This window comes from Canis lupus, chromosome 11, assembly GCF_003254725.2.
Source record: "Canis lupus dingo isolate Sandy chromosome 11, ASM325472v2, whole genome shotgun sequence".
NCBI lineage: Eukaryota > Metazoa > Chordata > Mammalia > Carnivora > Canidae > Canis > Canis lupus.
Window position 1 is genome coordinate 56,589,370 of NC_064253.1, and position 19,298 is coordinate 56,608,667.

At 37.8% G+C, this 19,298-nt stretch overlaps 1 protein-coding gene across 12 annotated transcripts in view; it reads left to right on the top strand.

Moving 5' to 3' along the window:
* Nucleotides 1-19,298, top strand: part of INVS (inversin) — a 156,089-nt gene that overhangs the window by 72,872 nt on the left and 63,919 nt on the right. For 10 of the 12 annotated variants that reach the window (XR_003130078.3, XR_007414096.1, XM_035697274.2 and 7 more), the window contains 5 exons: nt 2,786-2,959; nt 7,202-7,369; nt 11,585-11,765; nt 14,291-14,400; nt 18,197-18,368. Coding sequence is in view for 10 of the 12 variants with exons in the window: in XM_035697274.2 (XP_035553167.1) it covers nt 2,786-2,959; nt 7,202-7,369; nt 11,585-11,765; nt 14,291-14,400; nt 18,197-18,368 (805 nt within the window). In the remaining 2 variants the exon portion in view is untranslated. Of the gene's footprint in view, nt 1-2,785; nt 2,960-7,201; nt 7,370-11,584; nt 11,766-13,194; nt 13,278-13,375; nt 13,457-14,290; nt 14,401-18,185; nt 18,369-19,298 lie in introns of those variants that run through there. The other 2 variants (XM_049116309.1, XM_025433065.3) reach the window with 2 other exon arrangements.

The following is a 19,298-nucleotide window of genomic DNA, read 5'->3' on the forward strand; positions in this document are numbered from 1 at the left end:
CAACTACGATCTTTATCATTTCACATGCACAATAATCTCAATTCCTGTTAGCCCTATTTTGCAGATGAGGAAATCAAGGCACAGGAAGATACTTTACTTCATCTGTAAAACCTTTCCTTTTACTTCTGTAGGGAACAAAGATGAAATCTATATCAAAGAGCTTTGTACTAAGTAAAGTTTAGTGTAAACATTTTGCTATACTGCCTGCTTCATAACAGGACTCAATTAGGGTTTTGTGAGTGGACATATAAATAAATATTATTACTGAGTGCATCTTGCTTTGTATAGGTTGAATTCCCAGAACAATGTAAGTGCTGTGTCTGTAAGCCAGTAGTCACCCACACCAACATATTCTTTTTTGCCTTCCCTTTTCAGAATCAAAATGATTGTCTGATTGAATATCTTTAAAAGGTCATGATGAATTATTCCATAATATTTGAAATGTTATGCTCAAAAAAGGTCAAGTCTTATTTTTTGGTAAGAAGTACCATATAGATTTGTTTTTCCTGGGTACCATTTCTTTCTTCAAAGAAAAGATGGCAAGAGATTTAGAGCAGGGTGCCCTCTTGAGGAAATTTTAGAACCTTACCTCTCAAAAGCTGGCATTGGATGACATGAGAAACCCAGATGAATGATGCCCAAATAAATAAAACATTAAAAAGTAAGAGTGACCAACTACCAGAGATCTGAGTATTAGGATTCTTAACTGTTATGATCTAATATAGCAACATTAAGAATGTTCAAACAAAAAGAAAAACCTCTGGAAGATATTTTATGTCCACTCCTTGACTCAGAGCTCAAGCAAACATGTCTGTTGTGCCAGGAGCTATGCTGAGTACAACGCTCAATAAAATATAGTCTCTGCCTCCATGATGCTTACAGCCTGTGACGGAGATCACAGTGAAGGGAAATAAGCAATTACATATGTAACTGTAAGCTGAGCAAATTGCTGTGAAGGAAATGGGAAAGGTACTAGAATAAAGCCTAACAAAGTAATTTCCATTAGTGCGGTCAAGGAAAGCCTTCCTGAAAGGAAACAATTGAGCTGAGTCACTTGGCTTTTTTGGTCCAAGCCTGCCTTTTTAGACTATCAATGCATTATAATGCTAAAAAAAAAAAAAAAAATTCCCCTTTCCAACAACATTAAGGACGTAGAGGATCTCAGAAGATGAAAAGGATTACCACTCTGCTTTGAATAGGGAGGAATATGCAGGCATGAAACAGGCAGAGAACTGGTTCATGCCATACTGTTTGATCATGTTGAATGTCAGGTATTCAAGGTACCAGGCAAGCTGAAGGCCCCAACCAGAATTGGAGATATGGGACCAGATCTCAGGAAGGAGCTCCAAAGAACTAGTTTTTGAGGGTTCTGTTTTGGTTCAAAGCTCCCATATTACATACACATACAGTTGACCTGGATCCCCACCAGTGCTGTAGCCTCTGGAGCTAAACTGCTTTCTCTGGATGGGTTGACAGTACCAGATTGGAGAGTTTAACTGACGTGGAGAGTACTGCCTGCAAGTGGACAGCCTGCAGTGATTCCTGGGCTGGCGTTTAGGTGACCAGATGAGTCTAGGACCCAGACTCTGAACAAAGATGCGTCTATCTCAGTTGTAACTGTACAGAGGTCTCTCCAAGAAAACTAACCACCTATTTTATTAATCAGATGACTGTGAACAAAACATTCAACCTGGGTGAATCTCACTCCCCTCACCTGGGGTTTAGGTTTTTAAATCTCCACTCATTTCAAAAGGTTGTTATACTTTGCATGTAAATCACAGATGCCATATTGGTCAAAACGAGCTGAAACTATCTACCCATTGCCACTAGTAGGTAGCAATTTGGAAAATACGCCAAAACCCATAAACTGTACAAACTCCTTTGACCTAGTGGATTGATTCCTGATCATTTATTTGTATGAAAAGAAAAAAGAAAAGAAAAGAAAAGAAAAGAAAAGAAAAGAAAAGAAAAGAAAAGAAAAGAAAAAAAGAAAAGAAAAGAAAAGAAATACTATGTGGAAATAAAAGTACATTGCAGCATTTCTTATAAAAGAAAATATTGAAGGGACACCTGGGTGGCTCAGTGGTTGAGCTTCTGCCTTTGGCTCAGATCATGATCCCGGGGTCCTGGGATCGAGTCCTGCATTCAGACTCCCCATGGGGATGCTGCTTCTCCCTTTGCCTATGTCTCTGCCCTCTCTCTGTGTGTCTCTCATGAATAAATAAGTAAAATCTTTAAAAAAAAAAAAAAAGAAAGAAAGAAAAGAAAAAATACTGGAAAGGATCATAGGGACAGCTAAATAAAAGATAGTGCTTTAAACAGAATGAAACATCAACCAGGGGAATACCTGGATGACTTAGCGGTTTGGTACCTGCCTTCGGCCTAGGGCATGATCCTGAAGTCCTGGGATCGAATCCCATGTCGGGCTCCCTGCATGGAGCCTGCTTCTCCCTCTGCCTGTGTGTCTGCCTCTCTCTCGATCTTTCATGAATAAATAAATAAAATCTTTAAAATAAAAAAAAATTAAAAAAGGAAACATCAACCAGCCACTGTATAAACCGTATGCACCAGGAAGTGGTTGGAAGGGAACATGAAAAAGTAAAACAATTGATGGAATAATGGACTTATACGTGTTTTTCATTGGATGAATTTATCTGAATGTTTTTACTCTTGTAGAATAATTAAACTGCTTAAAAAGTTTTAAAATTTCAAACATGTTTGGCCCCAAGCTAAATGTCCTCTTATCATTTTTTATGTTTATTATTATTATTTTTTTTTTTTTTAGGGAAATTATCGTTTCATGAAACTCCTACTTACACGCCGGGCAAACTGGATGCAAAAGGATCTGGAAGAGATGACCCCTTTGCACTTGGCCACCCGGCACAAGAGCCCCAAGTGTTTGGCGCTTCTGCTGAAGTTTATGGCACCAGGAGAAGTGGATACACAGGATAAAAACAAGGTAAGGGACTTGTCAGAATTGGAGGCAAATAAGAGCAAAGAACAAATGCTTCCTTTTATGATGTGAAATCTCAAGGAAGAATTATCACTCATACACTTGATGGAACATTTCCTAGTCCCCGTACTTCCCAGTGAAACATTTCACTTAAATTCTGTCATTTTCTCCTTCTACCAACCATGTATGGTAGATAGTATCACCTCCTTTTCACTGATGGGGAAACTGAAGTGTGAGATTAAAATTCTGTCCAAGATCCAAGTGGCAGGACCAGAATTCAACCCAGACCTACCCCCAGACCCTATTATTTCATAGCTAGTAGCGATAATTACCATTGGTGGTTAGCCGTGGTGGCCAAATGCCTGGGGCAATGTAGGCAGTGCATAGTAGTTTAATGGCCTGGGCTTTAGCATCAGAGTCCTTGGGTTTCCATCTAGAAGCCACTACTTACTTGTTCTGCACCTTTGGGCAAATTTTCTTAACTCCACTATATGCTTCAATTTTCTCCTGTGTGAAAAGGGAATGATAGGGTTGTTGAAAATAAAATGAGATAAGATATATAAATAGGGTTTAACACAATGCCTAGTGTATAGGATGCTCTCGATACATGTTAGTTATAAAATAAATACCATTCATTTCATTTTGGCTCTCACAGCTGCTCTGCCATTTGTTGCTGGGATCCCTCATCTTCCCAGACCTTGAATTTTAGCATATTGTACAAGCCGGTCACTGTTTTGATCAATGCTTTAATCATTGTTTACAGGAAAAAATTGTGGTGTTCGATTAGATGAGTGCAAAAATCCTCTTCCTTTCCACCAGGCACCGAATCACAAGAGTCTTGCTAACTCCAATACTCCCGTGTAATTAAAACACTTAGGATTAAACCCTCTGGGTTCATGATCCCTTCATTCTCACAGTTTCTTTGTGTAGTTTTTAGATTTTGTTTAGCTGTTACTCACATAACCCAGGGTTCTGAAATTAACTTTGACTTTATTTTACAACGACCATAAACTAATATTATTCCTTATTCACAGCGTTTGTAGTGCTAATATATCACTAAAAAAGTACTTTGATCAAACCACAAAGACCATTAATCGCTTACAAAGTCACAGATGTCTTTAGGCTCTATAATATCTTCCCCAGTATCTTCTAGGAACTCCCTGCTATCTTCCAGTCCTATGTATTCTTCTGTTACTGAACAAGGATAGGAGGTTATCCAGTCAGACAGATAGAAAAACATCTGCAAGGTCCAGGCAGGCACCAAGAAGAGAGCAAGACGAAAGCTTAGAGCCATGATTCTCAAACAATCTGATGGGAAGGATCCCATCAGTGTTTTTTTTGTGTGTGTTTTTTTTGTGTTTTCTTCAAATTTCCAATCCATCACAGACCAATAATGTTATACCATATATTAAAACTGACCCCCCCCCCAAAAAAAAACCCCATAAGACAACACCTTATACCCTTTAGGATGGCTATTATTACAAAAGCAGAAAATAACAGACTTTGGTGGAAATGTGGAGAAATTTGAACCCTGTGCTGTGCTGGTAGGAATGTAAAATGACAGAGCCACTGTGGAAAACAGCATGACAATTTTTCAAAAAAACTAAACATGGAACTACTCTATGATCAGAAATTCTACTTCTGGGCATATTCCCAGAAGAATTGATATTCAGGAATGTGAACAGATATTTATACATCCATGTTCATAGCAGCGTTATTCACAATAGCAAAAAGATGAGCATGACTCAAATGTCCATTGCTGGATGGTTAGAGAAACAAAATGCAGTACATGCAATGGAATATTATTCAGCCTTAAAAAGGAATAAAAGTCAGATGCATGGTACAACATGAATGAACTTTGAAGATACTATGCTAAGTGAAAAGCTGGGAGGAGGTAGATATTAGGAGTCACTGTGGAATGGGCATGGAGTTTCAGTTTGAGATGAAAAAGTTCTGGGGATGGAAGGTGCTGATGGTTGCACAACAGTGGGAATGTGCTTCCTGCCACTGAACCGTACATTTAAAAACAATTGTTGGGCAGCCCAGGTGGCTTAGCCGTTTAGCGCTGCCTTTGGCCCAGGGTGTGATCCTGGAGACCTCTGGGATCAAGTCCCATGTCGGGCTCCTTGCATGGAGCCTGCTTCTCCCTCTGCCTGTGTCTCTGCCTCTCTCTCTCTTTCTCTCTCTCTCTCTCTCTCTCTCTCTCAGCCTGCTTCTCCCTCCGCCTGTGTCTCTGCCTCTCTCTCTCTTTCTCTCTCTCTCTCTCTCGTGTCTCTCATGAGTAAATAAATAAAATCTTAAAAAAAAATTGTTACCTATATTTTACTACAGTAAAAAAAATAATTACTTGGGATCCCTGGGAGGCTCAGTGGTTTAGCGCCTGCCTCTGGCCCTGGGCTTGATCCTGGAGTCCCAGGATTGATTCCCACATCGGGCTCCCTGCATGGAGCCTGCTTCTCCCTCTGCCTGTGTCTCTGCCTCTCTCTCTCTGTATCTCTCATGGATAAATAAATAAAATCTTTTAAAAAATTACTAGAAAAACATTTTTTAAAGATGTAGAAAATATAATTCCAAACTTGTGCTATCAGATTCAACAGACCTAATGTTACATTTCAGTAAGTATATTCAGAACAAACATAACATGGCAAAGGAATTACAGAAACGGTACATGTTGTTTATTGAAAATGTGAAAAATAAATAAATAAATAAAATTTTTTAAAAATTAAGAAAAGAAAATGTGGCTCCAGGGGCCTGACTGGTTCAGTAGTAGAGTATGTGGCTCTTGATCTCAGGGAAGTGAGTTCAAGCCCCACATTGGGCATGGAACCTACTAGGAAGGAAGGAAGGAAGGAAGGAAGGAAGGAAGGAAGGAAGGAAGGAAGGAAGGTAGGAAAGAAAGAGAAGTAAAGAAAAAATGTGGCTATCAGAAATTACTTGCTATTGTATTTGTGACTGGTTTTTTCTATAATCATTACTAAACGAAAAGTAATGAGTGACTCTTCCTATTAAATGACCATGGGTACACTTTCCATGAATACTGTGTATGTCAACATTTAAAGTTCTCATTGTAGCAAGTGAGTTTGGTTCCTGCCTGTTAAATGATCTGATTCTAGGTTGAATTGATGACACTGCTATTTATAAGGGATAATGTTCAGCACAACCATTTCTGTGTTCCCTCAGTAACCTTTCTAATAGGGAAACTACTCTTACTGTGGTTTATTGATGAGAATGGCAAAGGATATTTTAAAGCAATGCAAACAAGTTTGAGATGTCATTTTTTTAAAAAAATAAATTTTATTTATGACAACATTTTATTCTATTTATTTTTAAGTTAGCTACACACCCCACATGGGGCTCAAACTCAAGACCCTGAGATCAAGAGTTGTGTGCTCTTCCAACTGAGCCAGCCAGGTGTCCCATCAAGATGTTCATTTATAAACTTTTATCTGAAATAAAGTAAGTGTTGCTGTATTCTCTACATATGTCTTAACATCAATGGCAGGTATAAGAATTTATCCTGTAAAATTATAGTTAAATTTAAATGTGTACTTTGATGTAAGAAATGGATTCCAGATCTGTGATTTCCCGTGCATAGATCTTCTTTTTGATAGATATTGAAATTCAAAACATTCTATGAAATTCTTAAGGTGCTTGGTGTAATATCAATATCACTTACTTTGTTGATAGTTATTCATAAACTACTGTACTGCTTTTCTTTTTCTCAGTATTACTAATCTTATTGATTAGTCCCTGATGACCTAAGTGCCTATCATGATTAAGAAGTCAGATTCTACACTCAGACTGACTGGGTTAAAAATCTTAGTTGGAGGGACACCTGGGTGGCTCAGTGGTTGAGCATCTGCCTTTGGCTCAGGTCGTGATCCCAGGATCGAGTCCCACATTGGACTCTGCATACAGCCTGCTTCTCCCTCTGCCTATGTCTGCCTCTCTCTGTGTCTCTCATGAATAAATAAATAAAATCTTTTTTTGAAAAAAAAATCTTAGTTGGACCACTTACTACCTTTATGTCCCTAAGGAGATTACTCATCCTCCTTGTGCTCCATTTTCTCATCAGTCACATGCAAATTCAAGAGTCCTTATCTCCCAGAGTTGTCATAATGACTATCTGAGGTAAAATGTATAAAGCTCATACAATACTGCCTGTCACACAATAAAAGCTTGGGAAAAGTTTGTTGTGTTACTATTACTCTTGTTACTGTTGTTTTTTTGAGACTCTAAATTTTGCAGCAAACAGCTCTGCATTGGAGTGCCTACTACAATAACCCTGAGCACGTGAAGCTGCTTATCAAGCATGATTCCAACATTGGGATTCCTGACGTTGAAGGCAAGATCCCACTTCACTGGGCAGCCAACCACAAGGATCCAAGTGCTGTTCATACAGTGCGATGCATTCTGGTGAGTACGGTGGTGCTGCTAGACCTTTCTAAAAAACAACTTTTTATTTTGAAATAGCCAATATACAAAAGCCTATATATGACACACAAACAAATTATGAAGCAAAAGAAATACAGCAATCATGTGAACCCATCCCTCAAGAAATAGAACATTTTAGTGCTTGTTTAAGACCACACAGAATTCCCTTGTGCCAGTTTTTCTTTCTTTCTTTCTTTCTTTCTTCCTTTCTTTCTTTCTTTCTTTCTTTCTTCTTTCTTTTCTTTCTTCTTTCTTTCTTTCTTTTTTTTGATTTATCTAGTTAGTTAGTTAGTTAGTTAGTTAGTTAGTTAGTTAGTTAGTTAAAAGAGAGAGCAAGGGTAGGGGTGGCGGGCAGAGGGTGAGGGAGAGAGTATCCCAAGCAGACTCCATGCTGAGCGCAGAGCCCGACCAGGGCTCGATCTCACCACCCTAAGATAATGACCTGAGCCAAAACCAAGAGTCAGACACTCAACCAACTGTGCTACCCTGGCACCCTTCTTATGTGCCTGTTTCCCAATACATTCTCTCCTGCATGCCACGTTTGTCCGGTCCCCCATCAAGTACTTTACTCAATTTGTGTTTATCATCCCTGATGTTGTTTTATACTTATGCTCATTAAATACTGCATAGAGGTAACATTTGTAAAATACTTATAAGATATAAAGAATAGGGAAACCACAAATACTCATGTACTCATCTCTGAGTTTTCCTTTTTTGGGGGGTGCAGAGAGAGAGAGCATGGAAGCAGTGGGTGGGGAAGGGGCAGAGGGGAAGAGAGAGAGAATCTTAAGCAGGCTCAGCACCGATCACGGAGCCCAATACAGGGCTCAATCTCAAAACCCCAAGATCATGACCTGAGCCAAAATCAAAAGTCCCACGCTTAACTGACTGAGCCACCTAGGTGGCCCTCATCTCTGATCTAAGAACAAGTAGATTACCGTTACCTTTGAAGCTCCCTGGGTACCTCTCAGCACTGTTCTATTCTCCTCTTTCTGAGAAGCAGCCACCATCCTCAATTTCGTGTTAATCATTCCTGATTTTCATTATAGTTTTACCACATACATTTGTATCGCTAAACAATATATTGTTTCATTTTTAATGCTTTTGAATTTTCCATACATGGAATCACATTGAATGTATTCTTTTGCAACATGCTTTCCTTGTTCAATATTATGCTGGCGATTTTACCTATGCTGTGTATAACTGTAATATATTATTTTTTTACTGTTACATAGTATTCCATTTTATGAAAAAGCCACACATTATTCAATTATTCATAAACAGTTGGAACTATTTCTAGTTTTTCACTATTTAAAAATAGTGTTGCTGGGGGCTTGGGTGGCTCAGTGGTTGAGGGTCTGTCTTTGGCTCGGGTTGTGATCCCAGAGTCCAGGGATCGAGTCCTACATTGGGCTCCCTGTAGGGAGCCTACTTCTCCCCCTGCCTATGTCTCTGCCTCTCTCTGTGTCTCTCATGAATAAATAAATAAAATCTTTTTTTAAAAAAATAGTGTTACTTTGGAGTGCCTGGGTGGCTCAGTGGGTTAAGTGTCTTGAGACTCTTGATTTCAGCTCAGGTCATAACCTCAGGGTGGTGAGATGGAGCCCCTGGTTGGGCTCTGGGCTCAGCAGGGAACCTGCTTAAAGATTCCCTCTCTCCTCTGCCCCTCACTCTCATGCACTCTGTCTCTTTCTCTCTCTCTCTCTCTCTCTTTCTCTCTCTAATAAGTAAATAAATCTTTTTTAAAAAAATAATGCTGCTTGGCACTTTTTTTTTAAGTAATCTTTACAACCAGCATAGGGATTGAACTCATGAGCCTAAGAGTCACATTCTCTACTAACTGAGCCAGCCAGATGACCCTGAACTTTTTTTTTTAGCATGACTAAGATACATATTTAACTAGTTGATGCAGATGCATAGAAATGCAGTTGGTATTTTTATTCATTGAATATGTATCTAACTAACTTACTATACTTTCTTATTAATTTTGAATATTTATCAGTGGATTCTTTGGCATTTCTACCCATTCCTTCTCATATTCCAGCTTACAAACTGTAGCACTCTAATATATAGTCCTTTTGCTCATAACATACAAATTAGACTTTAAAAGATAAAATTATTTTGAATATGCAGTGATCATTTCTCAACTCTTTCAGGCTATGATTTTGCCTTGGGCCTTTCATTGTTCTTCTGAAGGAGTCTGTTATTGGTTTAATTGTTATTACTTTATAGATGATTTATCTTTTCTCTCAGGTTGCTTTTAAATTCTTCTCTGTGTGGTATCCTACAGTTTCACTACAATGTGTCTAGGTATGGTGCTTTTTATTTATTTATTTATTTTTTGGTCCTGTTTGGTGTGTACTCTCATTGCACATCAGTTCTGGAAAATATATAGCTATTATCTCTTTAAATATTACCTCTCTTTCATTCTCTACAATCTTGCCTTCAGGGTCCCAATTACACATATTTTAGACCTTTTTATTTTATTATCCATGTTTCCCGTCATTTGCCCTCTTCATCGAGCCTCTAATCCTAGTAATTATATTTTTACATCTAAAAGTTCTTTTTTGTTTTGGTTTGGTGTTTTCACATTTGCCTGGTCTTTTTGATAGTTTTTGTTCCTTGCTCACCTTTTATTTCACTTTTTGTTTTATATGTTTTATAGATGGTTATTTTATATGCTTTATGTGTCAGTTCCATTATCTGAAGTCCCTAGAGGATTGTCAATCATAATATCTTATTTCCTCACAGACTTGGCTTTTCTTTTTTCCCTTGTAAACACATCTTAGTCCTTGGGAGACTCAAAGCCCTAAAATACCACCATGATAAAATTCTACTTCCCTTTTTTGAAGTGTTTACAATACCTTCCATGCACTTTTTTAATAAAATAGGATGACTGTACAGGCAGCTCTAAATCTGGGTGGCCCTTTGGAGAGTTCTCAGATTGGGGCAGGAGGACTTGGCTTTGGATATGACCTGATCTGGGAAGGCATATGACCTTGGGTGAGGTAATTCTCTTTAGCTGAAACAATCACAGGAGCCTGATCATTGAGGGTCATCTGCCAACAGCACTCACAGCAGCTAGGGAAATAAGTCCACTATTCTTGAAAGGGACCTAAACAGTAGATACAAAGACCTCATAGAAAAAATGAGTAAATATGAACCATCAATTTAAACAGAATATCCAATAAACATATGATAAATCCCAATCTCATTCATAAAATAAATACAAATTAAAACATCAACAAAATGCTTTCCATACCTATAAGGGAAAAAATCCAGTAAGCTTGATAATACCAAGGGATTAAGTTGTGCCAGCATGTAGGGAAATAAAAACTTTTACACATTGTCATGGATGTGTTAATTAGTGTAGCCATTTGGAGAAAAGTTTGATAATACCTAGTTAAAAATGTAAATATCCGGAGCAACTGGGTAGCTCAGTGGTTGAGCATCTGCCTTCAGCTCAAGTCGTGATCCTGGGGTCCTGGGATCGAGCTCCACATCGGGCTCCCACAGGGAGCCTGCTTCTTCTCTCTCTGCCTGTTTCTCTGCCTCTCTCTCTGTGTCCCTTATGAATAAATAAATAAAATCTTAAAAAAAAAAGTAAATATCCTTCTACACAGCTATTCTCTTCTAGGCATCTGAGCTAGAGAAAAATCTCACACATTGGGACCTTGTAAAGGAAGCATGTTCATTGCAGCATAATTGTTAATAGTGGGAAAAATGTAAATAACCTAACTATCCCTCAGTAGGAGAATGGATAATTAAATTGTGGTTTAACAAATGAACTAGATTCAACATATACCCAAAAGTATAGTGTTGAAAGAACTCAAAAGTATAAATACTGAAAATATACATATTTACATATTGTTTATGGATACACGCATACGTAACAAAAGTATAAAACATACAGCTTTAGCTGACTCCATAACAGATACAAAAGCACATTAGGCAAGATATTGACACCTATTTAATCTGGATAATCAGTGTTGGTATTGATTATATCTTTTTTTCATATTTTAGAGTTAAACATGACAAATTTTTAAAGATTTAGAACATGTACTTTTTTTCCTGAATTTTACCATTTTGTGCTAAGAGAGAATATACAAGTTTAGAAAATTGCTCAGCTAATGCATACGTCCAGTGTGATTCATTGAGGATTCCACGTGTCTGAAGTCTCTGTTTCCTTAAAAATAGGATGCTGCTCCCACGGAATCTTTACTGAACTGGCAAGACTATGAGGGTCGGACACCTCTTCACTTTGCAGTCGCCGATGGGAATGTGACAGTGGTTGATGTCTTGACCTCATATGAAAGCTGCAATATAACGTCTTATGATAACTTGTTTCGAACCCCGCTTCACTGGGCAGCTTTACTAGGTGAGTTGACTAAATCAAAGAATCAATGGTAGGAGGAAATACATGAATACCAGAAACTTCCCATGGCTTCCCTTTCTCTGTCAGCTCCCACTTCCTTTTTAATTATTTTACTTTTTAATTGATATGTGGCATCTCATACTTAAATCCTTCTGTCATATGCTTAAATTTTAGTAATATAGGGCACCTGGGTGGCTCAGTGGTTGAGCATCTGCCTTTGGCTCAAGTTGTGATCCTGGGGTCCTGGGATTGAGTCCCACATTGGGCTCCCTGTGAGGAGTCTGCTTCTCCCTCTGCTTGTGTCTCTGCCTCTCTCTGCATCTCTCATGAATAAATAAATAAAATCTTTAAGAAAAAATTTTAGCAATATAAATGTATTCTCTGTTATATATTGGTTTTAATTTCAACATAATGTCTTAACATGTTTTAATTTTTATTTTAAAGGTAATGCACAATCATTGACAAATGTAAATATAAAATAATCTTTTCACATTCAATGCCTGTGTATTTTGTGGGGGGTTTAACTTTGCGTTTGTGCCAATACTATGATATATGATTTTTTTCTTTCTATTTTCCTGATAAGCCTTTTACTTAACCAAATTTGAGGGGATCACTCTGTTAGGTGAGAGTATAAATAATGTGTATCTGTCTGATTTTGCAGGAGATGCAATCTGAGAGTCTTTAGTCACTAATAGTCACTTGTAAGATAAATAATTTGGTCTTTTTTCTGCTATTCTGCTCTTTGAGTATTACCAGTGTTTGGGTGTTTTTTTCCCCCTTTTTTCTTTTTGGGTTTTTTTTTTTTTTTTGCCCCCATTTCCTTTGTTTTCTGCCTTTTGGTATATAGGTTAGGTTTGTTGTTATTTGGTTTTGAATTACCTAATGTTTTAGCAAGTTTCTTAGGTTCTACTAGTGGTTACTTTAAATTATCAAAAACTTTTTAAAACCTGAGTCAGAGTTAAAAGCAAAACTATATCTATCGATTTCCATTCATTTAAAAATGAGGGACTTAGCACAATTTACTTACCACTTTTTTAGTATTTGTTAATATAATCTGAAGTTTTTCCCAATTATTATGATGAATTTACTTTTTAAATCCCACATTGTGCTTTTTTAAAAATACTTTTTGCATTCAGTGTTATTGTCAGATTTATTATTTAGCTCTCATTTCAGTGTGCACTTTCATCCTTTTTTCCTTTCCTCTGCATTCTGGGAGGACTTGGCAAATTTGTCTCCATATCAATACATTGACTTTTTGTTCCATAAGTTCTGATTTCTTTCTGCTTTTCATAGATTGTATTTGAGGTTGTATTTTGGTTTCCTACTCTCATCCAAATTTCTTTGTATCTTGGTTTATTTTCTTTTCGCCTCCTTCCATCACCCTTTCATTTCAGACTGTGTCCTTCTTAGGATATTTTGTTTTATTTCTTAGAAGCTATCTCTTTGCACAAGTCAAGGATGCCCAACAGTGTCCTGAAATTTTCCTCTGGATCCTTCTCTAGATCATTTTCCAAGGTATGCACTTCATCTTCATGATGGTGTTTCTTTTTCCCGTCCCATAGTATGTTTTCGTATTGCCTTTACTGAATTGTTCTCTTTATCTTTCAAATAAGGCATGTGTCTTGATGGCTTGCCTGTGATCCTACTTTTTTCCCATCCCCGAGAACTCCATCTTGGATCATACCCAGGAACAGGTAGATGAGCACAACTACCACTCAGATTCCCTTTTTCTGCCTGGATTTCAGTGTGTCCTTGTTCTGCTGATGTGACATCTCCATTGCCTGGGTCCCCAGTATGCTCAAACAATAGAATTCATGAAATTCAGGTTTCCAAATATGGAAAATATGCTATTCCAAATATGCTATTCCAAATATGCTATTACCAGGTTTATTCATTCTTTGATCTATGCATTTTGGAATAATGCATATTCCAAATATGCTATTACCAGGTTTATTCATTCTTTGATCCTTTCTACAGCTCCTTGCTTGCAGAAGTGCCCTGTAGATTACCTTCTCTGCCACCACCTCATCATTCCTGTCACTTGGTTCCTTGGACTTGTAATCACTGCCTAGATATGAAAAAAGTGGAGGAGGGAGGGTAGAGGAGATTCAGAGGAGGCCTCAGAGATCACAAGAGGATGTATTATGGATGGTCCTCCTGAAGAGCAGAAGAGAATAGCTGTGCAGTGCTGATTGGCTATACAGTGGAACCCAGGATGAGGGACAGTGATGGCAGTCAGGGTCTGGCTTCCCACCATTATTATAGTGAGGTCAAGGAATGCGATGAGCTGTACCTAATATAACTTTTTCTCAACCTAGCAATTACAATGACTGTCATTTCCTTTCTGATTGAAGCACTAAGATTTTAGTGTTGTGAGTGTTTGCCTCTGTTCTACATTATCATAATATTTTTGTGAGAAGTTGGAAGAGGCTGTACTGGGGGCTGCTATTCAGAAAACTTCCCTTTAAACAGATTACAAATTAAGTAGTCCTTTGATGTGATAACGGCCTCACTGTGTCTGCTTTCAGGCCATGCACAGATTGTCCATCTCCTTTTAGAAAGAAATAAGTCTGGAACCATCCCATCCGACAGCCAAGGAGCAACACCTTTGCACTATGCAGCTCAGAGTAACTTTGCCGTAAGTAAAACATGACAATTATCTTTTCCCTTAATTAAATTTTTATTTTGTCATCATTAGAAATTCATATGCAGTTGTAAGAAATATAATAGCAAGATCCTATATTCCCATAACCCAGTTTACACCAATGGAAACATCTTGCAAAACTATGAAACAATACCATAAACAGGAAATTGACATTCCTACAATCCACTGATCTTATTCAAATTTCAGTTATACGGGTACTCATTTTTGTGTCTGTGTGGCAATTATATTTTAACAGTTGCTCATACTCTTGGCTCTAGCTGAGATGCGAGGGATAGTCTTTGTCTTTGTAAAGTTGTTAGTCATGGGAAATTTTAAGACAATTTTTATATTAACTCTTCGGTGTAACATTTTGTTCTGTGTAAGTATATTTCATCTTCTGGTTAATTTTATGACCCTCACATTTTATATGCACTGTGTTTGGCCATCTGTAATTGTCCTGAAAGCAGTGTGCAAGTTCTTAGAACTAGTCTAGGCTTGGCTGGGATCCTGACTCCACTCTCTGCTGGCTAGATGACCGGCACAAATTTCTTTACTTCTTGAGTCTTAATTCCTTCATATGTAAAATGAGGATAATTATACCTTTTCTTTCAAGATGGGTATAAAAATTAGAGAAAATTTGTGACCAGTGCCTCATTAGTTTTTGTACCGAGCAGGTACTCAAGAAATGCAGTGCATTCTTACTATTGCTAGTGCTAATAGTATTATGCATTATACAGCTGAGAAAACCAAAATATGAATTACCATTTCCAAAGATATTGAATATTATTACTAATTCTTCCCTTGCCACCTTTTATAGTTTACAAAGCACTTTCTCATCCATTACTTAACTCGGTCCAGCCAGCAACATGATAACAGCTAGGCTGTTTCAGTTTCCTGAATAAGTGGCCACCAACAATTAGAGACTCATCCAAAGAGGCACATGTCAGAGCACTCACAGCTGATTTTACTGGCTTCTGTATGGGTATGTGTAGTGAAAACTTTGGTTTCATTAAATTAAAAGAATGCTATCAGCAGAGTGTAATTCCATCTTCCTGACCTCCTCAGTGCATCACTGAATACTCAGATTGCTAAAATATCTTATTTTCCTACCTAGTATTTCTCTCAACTGTAACTGTCTTCTTTCCTTCGTGGAATTTCTAAAATTTTATCACCTAGACTTTTGGTAAACTATTCTCTTCTAGTATCTCTCATTATTCTATTATCTCAGAAAAATACAAAATATATTTTGAGGAGGAACTCTTTTTTGTTCTAGGTAGTTAAGAAATTCACTGGCCCAGCCTAATCAACCTATGGAAATCAGAATTCAATTCATATTTCAACACAAGCCTGTGAGGGGACATGGCATCCCTAATTTACAGAGGAAGAAAACAAGGTTTTGAGAGATTAAATGACTTGGCCAAGATCTTGAACCCAAGTGTTAGATTCCAGATTTAACACATGCACAGATACCAGCAATTAAGGACTAAGCTATTGGGAGTAAGGAAGAATGACAGAACATGATGGATGTTCATTCAAAGAAATACTTGCTCTGGATGATCTGCCAATTACAGAGATGACTTTTAAAGAATTCTGCAAATTTCCTTAAGCTTTGTTTCTTTTTTTTTTTTTTTTTAAGATTTTATTTATTTACTCATGAGAGACACCGAGAGAGGCAAAGACACAGGCAGAGGGAGAAGCAGACTCCTCACAGGGAGCCCGATGCAGGACTTGATCCCAGGACCCTAGGTTCACCCCCTGAGCCAAAGGCAGACGCTCAACCACAGAGCCACCCAGGTGTCCCTCTAAGCTCAGTTTCAAGCCCCCTTGATCTTGGACTATGTTTACCCATAGAGGCTCTAATTCCCTGTTTAGAAAACATCAACAGTTGGGCAGCCTGGGTGGCTCAGCAGTTTAGCGCCGCCTTCAGCCCAGGGCGTGATCCTGGAGATTCGGAATCAAGTCCCATGTCAGGCTCCCTGCATGGATCCTGCTTCTCCCTCTGCCTCTCTCTCTCTCTCTCTCTCTCTCTCTCTCTCTCCTCTCTGTGTTTCTCATGAATAAATAAAATCTTTAAAAAAAAACAAAACAGTAACATCAACAAGACCCACAAAACCTCTGCAAACATTCTTTCATTAAGAAAACATACCCAACAAAGATATATTTATGAATTAATGAAAGAAAAAACACCAAAACATCACCAGCTTTTAAAAACCACTTGCTTATTCCAATCTAGCATGTGCAAGGCATATACACTAGATCCCAGGAGCATGACACTGTAATGCCTCAGCAGCTCAACATTAAGTGATAAGACTAGGAAGCAGTGTGTGCAGCAGTTGAGTCCTGGGTTTTACTCCTATATCTGCCACCAAGGTTTACATGACCTTGAACCTAAACTTCTTCATCTGGAAAACGAAGGGTTGCATTAGGTGAGCCCTTGAATTTCTTCTTGCTTTAAAGTATTGAGTGTCAGTGCTTAATACATTTTTGGCCAGTTCACAGCATCCAGAATTTTTCTTTTTCTGAAACTGTTTTACTTCCATTCAAGCAGAAGGCTCTATGATCTCCCTAAAAGTTTGTAAGTATCTGGGGCTTAAGAAAAGAGGCAACTTAAAATGCTGTGAATATTAACCCCTGTTAAAATTGTTAGGCACTGTTACCAACAATAGCCAGATTGTGGTAAGAGCCCAAGTGTCCATAGACTGTTGAATGGATAAAGAAGATGTGGCATATATGTGATGGAATAGAAAAAAGAATGAATTCTTGCCACTTGTAACAATGTGGCTGGAGCTAGAGAGTATTACGATAAGTGAAGTCAGTCAGAGAAAGATAAATACCATATGATTCACTCCTATGTAGAATTTAAGAAACAAAAGAGATGAACATAGGGAGAGAAAGAGAGCGAGAGGCAAACCATAAAACAGACTCTTGACTGTAGAGAACAAACTGAGGATTACCAGAAGGGAAGTGGAGGGGATGGGCTAGATGGGTGATGGGCATTAAGGAAGGCACTTGTTATAATGAGCACTGGGTGTTGTATATAAATGATGAATCACTAAATTCTACTAAAACTAATATTGCACTGTATGTTAACTAACTGGAGTTTAAATAAAAACTAAAAAAATAAATAATAAAATAAATAAAATTGTTAGGCACTGTTAGAATTATTGTGGTTCCTAATTTTTGTGTGATTCCATAGAGGAAGGATCTTGCATATAGGAATTGCTAAATAAATACCTTTTTAAATGAATTTAACACTGCATTTCTCAGGAGCCACATATATTTATTAATAATAATACAATAAATACATTAAGTATTTTTAAATTGTAGTCACAAAACCACAACGAGAGAATGTATTAACTTTCTCTATAGGCATGGCTGAGTATACAGGTCTCTGCATGTAAAATGTCCGAGAAAACCTGTATCTTCATGTTTCTCACGACCCTGAATACTCGTTAGTCTTTTAACTGTCACTTCATCTATCAAAAAGTGACCTATAAAATTTTAAAACTTGATTGAGAATGATTGTTCTCAATTATGAGTATGTTGAATGAGGGAGTTTAGGTTATGTATTTGAAGTGCATGGAAACTAAAACTAATATATAAAGAAAGAGGATTGTTACTTTCAATGGAAATTGTAGTTTCATTATTCATAAAAAGATAATTTCATTTGATTCGAAGGCAGGGAAAAAATACTTTGGGTCTTAGCGGAAGTCACATATAACACTGGCTTTATTACCCAAGAAGATGCTACCCTCTTGTCTCAATTTTTTATAATGAAGTTTTCTTACAGGAAACAGTTAAAGTATTTTTAAAACATCCTTCAGTGAAAGATGATTCAGACCTCGAAGGAAGAACATCCTTTATGTGGGCTGCTGGAAAAGGCAGTGATGATGTCCTTAGGACTATGCTGAGTTTAAAATCTGACATTGATATCAACATGGCAGACAAATACGGAGGTACAGGTAAGAATTGGCGGAAATGCTCAGTTTGCTTTCTTCCGGGTTCCAGGGTGTGTAGGTGCCCTAAAACTTGTACAGTAGAGCCTTAAATCATTGTTCCTAATCTAATATTATTTAACTCTCATTTATACTTTTTAAGTTTAGCTTACCAGGATATCACTCCAAGGGTTTAATTTCCTCCAAGTTTGATGGCTAAAATTAGCCTATGTTTCTACCAGGTGAATGGTGGCATTAGGTTTAAAACCCTGGTTGTTCCTGGGGCGCCCACCTGGCTCACAAGGTTAAGTGTCTGACTCTTGGTTTTCAGCTGAGGTGCTGATGATCTCAGAGTCCTGGAATCAGCCCCACATCTGGCTCCACACTTAGCAGTTCGCCTGAGGATTCTTTCTCTCCATCTCCATTTGCTCAGGCTATCTCTCTCTCTCTCTCAAGTAAATAAATAAATAAATTTTTTAAAAATAAAAATAAACAGAACTGTGGTTGCTCCTTAGGCATGATTATGGAGGGACGCCCGGATGGCTCAGTGGTTGAGCATCTGCCTTCGGCTCAGGGTGTGATCCCAGAGTCCTGGGATTGAGTCTCACATCGGACTCCCCTCAAGGAGCCTGCTTTTCCTTCTGCCTATGTCTGTGCCTCTCTGTCTCTGTGTCTCTCGTGAATAAATAGAATCTTAAAAAGAAAATGACTATGGCAACTCTTATCATTTATCTTTGTGTAAAAAAAAAAACATAAACCTGTGACTTAAAACTATGCCTATTTAGTAGTTATCAATTATACTTTCAAAACTTTAGGATTATATTTTAAGGAATACACATATCTAAGTATGCTCACCAGTCTCACATAATGTGCTTTTCTCAGATTTGAAGAGCATTACTTCCTCCCAAATCTCTCATTTTGGGGATAACCTCCCATGACTCTTGAAGCTTCAGAGCT